The following is an 8132-nucleotide window of genomic DNA, read 5'->3' on the forward strand; positions in this document are numbered from 1 at the left end:
ACAAAGTACGTGATCAAATATATGTACAGGTATGTGTGTACCTACAATTGTGTGGACAAGTCATTGACTAAATATGCGCTACAACACGCTCAACATTGGTTCCGAATCAGCTTCTTATTACTGGTTACAACGCGACTGTCTTTTCATTCATTCCCACAGCTTCACTGTGCTTTCAACTGTGTGGACGCTGAGCGTTGAGAGAGTGCAGGGTAGGTTGTCCCAATGCATTGAAACAAGACGAGTCATTGGATAAATGCTGGTTTTGTCCCGTCCATTGGACGCTCAGCGTCTCTGGGAGTCTATGGACAGTGGGCCTTTATAGGCCGGCCAGGAAGCTCAGGTTTTCTGCATGATGATTGGATGATCTGTCTGAGACTGAATCTTTTTGATTGGCAGCAAAATGAGCCAATCACCGATCTTATGAAGAAGGAATCCTTTTCATTTTTTTTGCAAAGGAATGGAGAGTAGAATTCACGTGTAAATAAACAGACACATTTTATGATGTAGGCCGAAATTGAGCTTCCCCTCCTTGACAGACCAGCTTCCGCCACTGATACGATGAAACCAAGACAAAAATTTGCAAAGGAAAATTTGGCAAGCTGTACAGAGACAAGGTGCGGAGACTCTTCACGTCGGTCAGCGCCTTAGCCAATCAAGATGCAGAACGCAATTCACTGTTTAAAACAAAATAATTAAAAATTGCACTAAAAAAATCCGCGAAACGCCGCGGAAAGTGAACCGCGTTAGAGTGAGGGATTACTGTATTCACAAATATACACGTGTATTTATCAAGCAGAAACAACAACATTACATCGTAATGCATTGGATTTGAATGAAAATAAATTTAATCTGCGCTAAAGACACTAAAGAAGTGGCCCCATACACATGGAATCTTTCATTGCATCTCCTTTTTCACCAATTGAGCGTAGAGCTGGCTGTTTTCCAGTAGCTGGTGGTGGGGGCCCTCTGCCTCGACCATGCCATCATGTAAGACGATGATGTGGTCGGCCCTCTCCACCACGCTCATCTTGGTGGAGATCAGAAGCACGGAGCAATTGTTGACACGTTCGCTTAGCAAAGCCTGGTAGACCTGTTGGGCACAACAGCCACATTACAGTGAGCACGAGCTGTGCGTTCTTCCATCTTTAAGTCAGGTCCACTCAAGATAATAAGTGTATAATTGTTAGGATGTTTTTTTTTTTAATTACCTGTTGTTCATTTTCAGAGTCCAAGTCACTGGTAGCGTTGTCTAGTACCAAGATAGTGGGCTGTCGAATTAAGGCCCGGGCAATGGTAATACGTTGCTTCTGACCGCCAGATAGCTGTCCCCCTTTCTCGCCGGCATCTTAAAAACAGAGCAGTAACTGTTATCACATTTCCAACATGCACTTGGAAAAACTGGTGGTGGCAAGGGCGGCAACATTTCAACAATTTTTCCATGGGAATTGACATATTGTCGCTATTGTGTGAAAAACACGTCAATTTTTGTCATTTAAAAAATCTTTACATGATTGGGGTGTCCGCGTTTCGGACATCCCACTGGACAGAGTCAATATGGAATTCATGGGAATAGCAAAACTGAATACATCTTAATTGGGAACTTGAATATTGTTGGTTAATATTCCAATGAAATTTTCAAGCAACATTCCTTAAATGTTCCACCCGCTTTGCAAGTACTAATGGTGGTACCTGTGTCGTAACCGTTGGACAGCCCCATGATGAAGTTATGGGCGCTTGCCAAGCGGGCAGCCTGGTACATGTCCTCATCACTGACGTCCGGGCAGCCGTACTTGATGTTCTCCCGCACAGAACGGGCGAACAGGGCACAATCCTGGCTTACCACAGAGATCTGAGGGCAGGAGTGGGAAGTCGATTTGTTAAATGCATTTATTTCAACTGCAATAAGATAAAAGATGAACTGTTGTATTTTTCATCAGGTGTCATTGGTCTTTATGCCTTTCTGTCAAAATATGTCTTTATGTAAAACCATTTTGTGGTGCAAAAAAAAAAAAAACGTTTGGGACCGCTGTACTCTCCTGAAAAAATGTGATTCACATAATCAATGAATTAACTTCGATTTTATCTTAATTGACTTAAACATCCCAAAAAGTTGCTTTCACTCACTTTCTGCCGAAGATAAGCATCTTTGTAACTGTCCAGTGGCTCCCCGTCCAGAAGAATTTGTCCGCCTTGGGGTTGATAAAACCTTTCCAATAGCTTGACACAGGTGGACTTCCCGGATCGGTTGAGCCCCACCAGCGCAGTGATCTGCCCAGGTTTAATTTCCAGGGACACGTCCTGGTAGAGAAAGGCTGATATTAGCATCAAGCAAGACTAAAGCACCTTTGACATTTGCAAAAATAAATGATTTAGGTCTGTTGGAATCTGGATGGTGTCCTTTATGTTGTGCATGTTGGATCAACTTGGGTTTGTTGAAGGCTCGAAATTGTATTTTTTTTCTTTCTCATGCACATATGGTGTGGTGAAGATTTCAAATGTCATGTCTTTGATTATTTACGAAAAAGCAAGACATTCGTTGCGCTCAGTCGATCTCGACGAAAACATATCGGTTGTAACGAACCTTGAGGATGACATTGTCTATGTCGTTGGAGTAGGCAAACTTGACATTTTGGAACTGAACGTGTCCCTTCAGGCATTTAGGAGCCAAGGTTCCCTCTGGGGGTATTTGAGGTTTCCGCTCCAAATACTCAAAGATCTTCTCAGAGCCTCCCACAGCCTTCTTCACCTCCGGGTACGAATGCAGTAAGGCCTGCAGAATGGCATATGACACATGATTATTTGTTATTTATAATGGATACAAAACCCTTTGAATTGATGACTCACAGTCAGAGCCGAAGCAAACTGGAGCTCGTAGAGGATGAAGGAGACAAGCTCCCCACTGCTGACAGTCCCTCGGGTCACCAGCATGCTTCCGTAGTACAGGATGGACACCTTCATGATGAGAGTGGTCATCTGGGAACGCAATACAATAATTAATTTGAAAAGAAAAATAAAAAAATCAAAAAAATTGAAACATTCAATCGTGTCTTTAATATTTACGAAGAACTTCAAATTTGTTGAGTAATCCAATTTCACTTCAGTCTTTAGAATTACATTTTAAGTTTACTAAATTGTCTTCTGTGTTTCTGTAAATCTAGTTGAGGTTGTTGAAGATTTCAAACCGTCTTTAATTTAAAAAAAAATGTATTTGAGGTTTGGTGAATAATCCAAATTGTCTTTTGCTATGTTTAGCTGGTGCTCATGTTCATTCTGATATATGGACAAGTGATAAAAGTTGTGAGTTTGGAATCGGCCATTTTGATCAATGGCTGACTTGGTGAAGATAGTTGCACCAAATCTATCGCTGTATTTTTTATTTTTTTGGACTGCTTATCCGCACGTTTTGTTTTGTATGAGACAATAAAATGTATGTTATATTCACCAAAGAAAAAACTGTCTTTGCGCTGACTGAAAATAGGTACTTTATGTCCATTGAAAATTTAGATTAACCCTTATAGGGACAGCGGTTACTACAGTGGACAGCTTCTCATGTTATCAGGTTACAGGCACGCATGAAAAGGGTTAAAGTATGTTTGGTGTGTTGACAGTGCATGATCCTCACACTGCTGGCCGAAGTTGTGCCGGCATATGCCGCCGCCTCTATCTTGTTCAGAGCGTACAAGTCCTCCATGCAGCGCTCGTAGCGTTTTGTCTCACCGTCTTCATTGGCAAAACACTTCACCGTCTTGATGCAGGAAAAGGTTTCTGTGGCCACCTGATTGGCTTTCGCTAGAGCGTCTTGAATCTTCACTGATATTCTCTACACAATATTCAAAGACAGCAAATTAGGTTACGGTGTCTTTTGCACACAACAAAAGAAGTACGGTATGTTAGGTAGTGTTAGCTTCGTGGAAAACTCTCGGAATGGGAAAACGCTGTTAAGGTAGTGAAAGATTCTGAAATCGACAAAATGGAAGGCTTATTTATGGATGATTCAATATTGTGATGAATCTTTACAAATACACGTACATTAGACTCAAGCTTGGTTGAAAGGGAGTATGCCTGGATAAAACGGATTAGCTTGAGCCGGATGCCATCCTCTTCTATAATCTTCTAAAATAAATCTTGGTCAACAGAGTCGGGAGCTGCTGCTATCGACGACTCGACTGCAAGTGTTGAGATGAGATTGGGGTGCTTCTGTTACAGGTGTTTTCATTTTCTGGTATTCAGTCTTCGCATCGGAGTCCGAATATAATTCCAATTTCTTTCAATTTTATCAAAAGCCGACAGTGCGCAGTATAATCCGATGCGCCTTATATATGTATCAATATTCTGATATCTTGGACGGGGTATGTTCAGTTACAGCGCTCTGTTACAGCTGCAGCAGTTGTGGAAGCTCTATATAAATAAAGCTGTATTGTATTGTATTCACTTGAGTGTGGCTCCATCTAGTGGATGCATAATGCAACCACAGCCACTATTGAAGCTTCTATTCTATGGGCCTCACAATGCGGTGCACCCTATATATGAAAACAGTTTAAAAATAGGCCATCATTGAAAGTAGACCGTATACACCGAAGCGCCGGATAGTGCAGAACATTTTCGGATATTAACTCTCAAGCAGCCATGTATGTTTTTGGCAGGGTTTTTTTTTTCTTTCATTTTTGTCGTCAGTTACCTCGCGGATGTGCGCGGTGTACTTTGGCAAAACCCAGATGACAGGCAGCCCCATGGACGTCAGCAGGGACAATTTCCACGACTGCTTGACCATGAAGAAGAACACGAAGAGCATGCGAAACGTGTACCACATGAGGAGGCTCAGCCTCTCACTCAGTGCCTCGCTCATGGTGTTGGTGTCTGTCGTGATGCGTGACACCAGGTTACCTGCAAAAGCGCAAGACAATGGTACTTTCACTTACAAGTGCAATTTGCTCGAGGACCAAGATTTGCAACTTTGCAATTTTACACATACATCAAATCAGTTTTCCCCGTTAAAACGATTGACATTCCAGGAATTTTTTATAACCTCCCAACCCCCAAAAACCCTACATGTATATTTTTTTGTCATTTGATTTTAATATAGAAAATATACTGTCTAAAAACATATAAAAAGACAATATAAATAATATATTCATTCATTCATCTTCCGAGCCGCTTGATCCTATCTATGTACCGGTAAATAGTAAATCCTTGTGGCAGATAACACTCGCTAAACGAGCAAGGCAGCTGGAGAAATTTGTTGCCACGAGAGGCAGCAGCAAACGGCATACATGTCACATCAATTGCTATAACTACTTTTTTCTTTTTCTTTTCCATCTTCTTTATGTTCTTCTTCTTCCATTTCTTTTTCTACTTTATGATGCCAGTTGGCAAGTATTTTTGGTGCAGTGCTGCCGCTTTCTTTTCCAAATTTTGGCTTGCGACGTAATGCAAATTACTCAAACAACTATGCTAATTTCTTTTAGCTTGTCTATGGGGTATCGCATTATACTACCGGATTTCCGAAACAGTATGTTTGAACATTTTTTGATGTTCAAAAATACAATGTATAATTTTATTTTGTTTTCTGTGTCAGTGTTACAGGAAACCTTAATAGGGAGTGTGTTTCAGTGTGTTTTAAAAATATTTTGAATGCTTTCAAAGCATGGAAAACTTTAGGGGAAATTTTTAAATACTCTTCCTTTTTTTTTAAACCTATATATGTTGCAGATTTTCACCCATCATCTGGAATGGAATAACCATAAATAACCTGTAGGTGTGCTGTCAAAAAAGGCGATCTCCTGTTTGAGAACAGCCTGGAAGACGTCTGCCTGGACTGTAGAGTGAACGTTACTCATGGTGACATTGTATATCAAGTCCCCAATGAACTCCATCACCGCACTGGAACAAAACAATGGAAACACATCTTGAAATGAACATGCAGAAATGGATTTTTAAAAAAAAACAGATCCTTATTTATACCTGACAGCAGCCATGATTGCAATAATTGTAATGGCCTCTGTGAAAGCGTCAGGCTTCCCCTGGTTCTGGATCCAATCCGTCACTCGACCAGTGTACATAGGGACCGCCATCTCGCCTGAAAAAATAAAAAAAAACACATGACTTTCAGTGCAACAGGAAAAGAAAACGTGTCCATGCAAATTCGGACAATTGTGTTTTGGATGTTGACAAAACATGTATGTAAAGGTTTGTTTCGTTTTTTTTTAAATGGGGTTGGTCTGGGATTAAAGTTGCCAAGGTGGTGACAGTAAAAAGCAACTTGGGAATTCAGGGGGTGGACAAGATCCGCGCGGAATTCCAAAAGGCGAACGATGTGGGGCTGTCCTGGTTGTTATGGGCCGAAGTGGAGAGGCAAATTTAGGCTTCTCTGCTTCGACTAACCCCACAACCCCAAAGTGAAAAAATGGATGGATTACAGTTTTATTAGGATCATCGTAGACTAAATTGACTCTCATCTTTTCAAAATCATGTTCATTAGGTTTGTTGAAGACTCAAAGGTGTCGTTCATGTGTGTGAAACTGAATGAAAGAACTTACAAAAGGAGGAGAGCCCCACCAAAAGCATCACAGCCAAAAAGCAACCAAAGTGAGGCCGCATGAATCGCATCAGTCTCCTCAAAGGCGAGGTGGCCTTCTTTTTGGGTTCTTGTTTGCTGCTCATCGGCCTCCACACAGATGACACGGTGAGAGACAAAGACACCAGCAAAGACTGGACGTATTGAGTCCAGTATATCCACGACACCATCATTACCAGGTAACCCTGAAACATCTTCACAAATGTTTTCATCGTCAGTCTCCTTAACACAATTGGATCTCAGTCCCTAAAGTTACAAGAACATTTCGTTCTTGCAGGAAAGGAGCTTCAAGAACACAATATACCTGCAACTTAAGGTGAAATGTGGCTCTTGTTCCAGGAACTGCAAGTACCAAAACTAAAGGTTCCTGAAACTACATTTCCAACTAAAGTTCCGGATAACTTTAGTTCTTGCTACTTGCAGTTTCTGAAACCAATGCCACATTTCCACCTAAATTTCAATGAACCTTTAGTTTTGGCCCCTTTTTACTTTCCAACAAAAATCCCACTTGCATTCCTTTTCCATCCAAACCTTTAGGTCTTGATACTTGTGGTAAAATTCAAGCATCATGAACAAAAGGCTCCTGGATTTTATACTGGCAAGTTCCAGGAACCGGATTTCCAATAAAGTTTAGCTTGAACCATATGCATTTCCTTTCCACCAAATTAAAGTACCAATAATTGAAGGTATGTGGAAGTTTTGAGTTATGAAAGTGTTTATTTCTCACCCTTTCCCAGGAGTGCCAACCCCACATCTCCTCCTCAGCAGCCCAGCCTAGAGCATGGAGAAGAGTCGCGTAAGTCGGGAGGTGCAAGCACAGGACCAGGATGCTCTGGACAGCTCCGAAGCCTCTGGCCCACGAGAGACTATCGGCACACTGCAGCAGCAGCAGGAGGAGAAGGAAGACAGCCCTGGTCAACTCTCCTCCCCATAAGGCGATGAGTGGAGGGCACTTGAAGAAGAGGAGGTTTTGTGGCGACAGCTGCAGGGAGCGCAGGACGCTCAGAACGCACGCATCCATGCACGCAAAAAGCAACAGGAACAAGGCACCCACTTTGGACATGTCTGCACACACAAAAGATTATCCTGAGGCATGTTAAGTACACCTGTACAGTAAAATGAACCTTCATTTTGCCATTTTATTGTTTAGCACAACATCATGCTCAATGCAGCTCCAAATTAGGATCTTTTTATTTTCGCTTTCACATTCACCACCAACGCCAAGTCAGAAAGTTATTCACCTTAACAAAAAATCACGATAAAACCTTCGCACATGATCGGTTTGTGTAATGCTGTCATTGCAATACCGGTGAAGACGTCGAAAAAAAATCAGTTCATACTCAACCCAACCATTCCACGTGTATACTGTACTGTACTTACTGTATATCAAACGTAAACGGCGCCAAACAGTCTTCAGGGCTCAAATGAAATCCCCAATAGAACTTCAATTCGTTAATACTGTGTTAGGGATATATAGTTCATTAGAAAGATGACAACACATTCTCAAGCAACGGAAAATCTGTTTGTCGTCGTCATAGTGAAAGCGAAAGTTAACAAC

General features: G+C 41.6%; 1 protein-coding gene across 2 annotated transcripts in view; it reads right to left on the reverse strand.

The window, feature by feature from the left end:
- Positions 1–664: 664 nt before the first annotated feature.
- The window catches only part of tap1 (transporter 1, ATP-binding cassette, sub-family B (MDR/TAP)), a 106971-nt gene continuing 99503 nt past the window's right edge, over positions 665–8132 (reverse strand). Inside the window, exons 1-13 of one of the 2 annotated variants that reach the window (XM_052066383.1) lie at positions 7955–8130; positions 7302–7639; positions 6537–6768; positions 5962–6076; positions 5750–5880; positions 4679–4884; positions 3623–3820; positions 2845–2973; positions 2582–2770; positions 2125–2298; positions 1690–1849; positions 1209–1345; positions 665–1090 (exon numbers count right to left, since the gene is read on the reverse strand). In XM_052066383.1, the coding sequence (XP_051922343.1) occupies positions 896–1090; positions 1209–1345; positions 1690–1849; positions 2125–2298; positions 2582–2770; positions 2845–2973; positions 3623–3820; positions 4679–4884; positions 5750–5880; positions 5962–6076; positions 6537–6768; positions 7302–7637 (2202 nt within the window). In that variant the 5' untranslated portion in view covers positions 7638–7639; positions 7955–8130 and the 3' untranslated portion in view covers positions 665–895. Of the gene's footprint in view, positions 1091–1208; positions 1346–1689; positions 1850–2124; positions 2299–2581; positions 2771–2844; positions 2974–3622; positions 3821–4678; positions 4885–5749; positions 5881–5961; positions 6077–6536; positions 6769–7301; positions 7640–7954; positions 8131–8132 lie in introns of those variants that run through there. The other variant, XM_052066384.1, reaches the window with a different exon arrangement.

The sequence above is a fragment of the Hippocampus zosterae genome, chromosome 5 (assembly GCF_025434085.1).
Source record: "Hippocampus zosterae strain Florida chromosome 5, ASM2543408v3, whole genome shotgun sequence".
NCBI classification, from domain to species: Eukaryota; Metazoa; Chordata; class Actinopteri; order Syngnathiformes; family Syngnathidae; genus Hippocampus; species Hippocampus zosterae.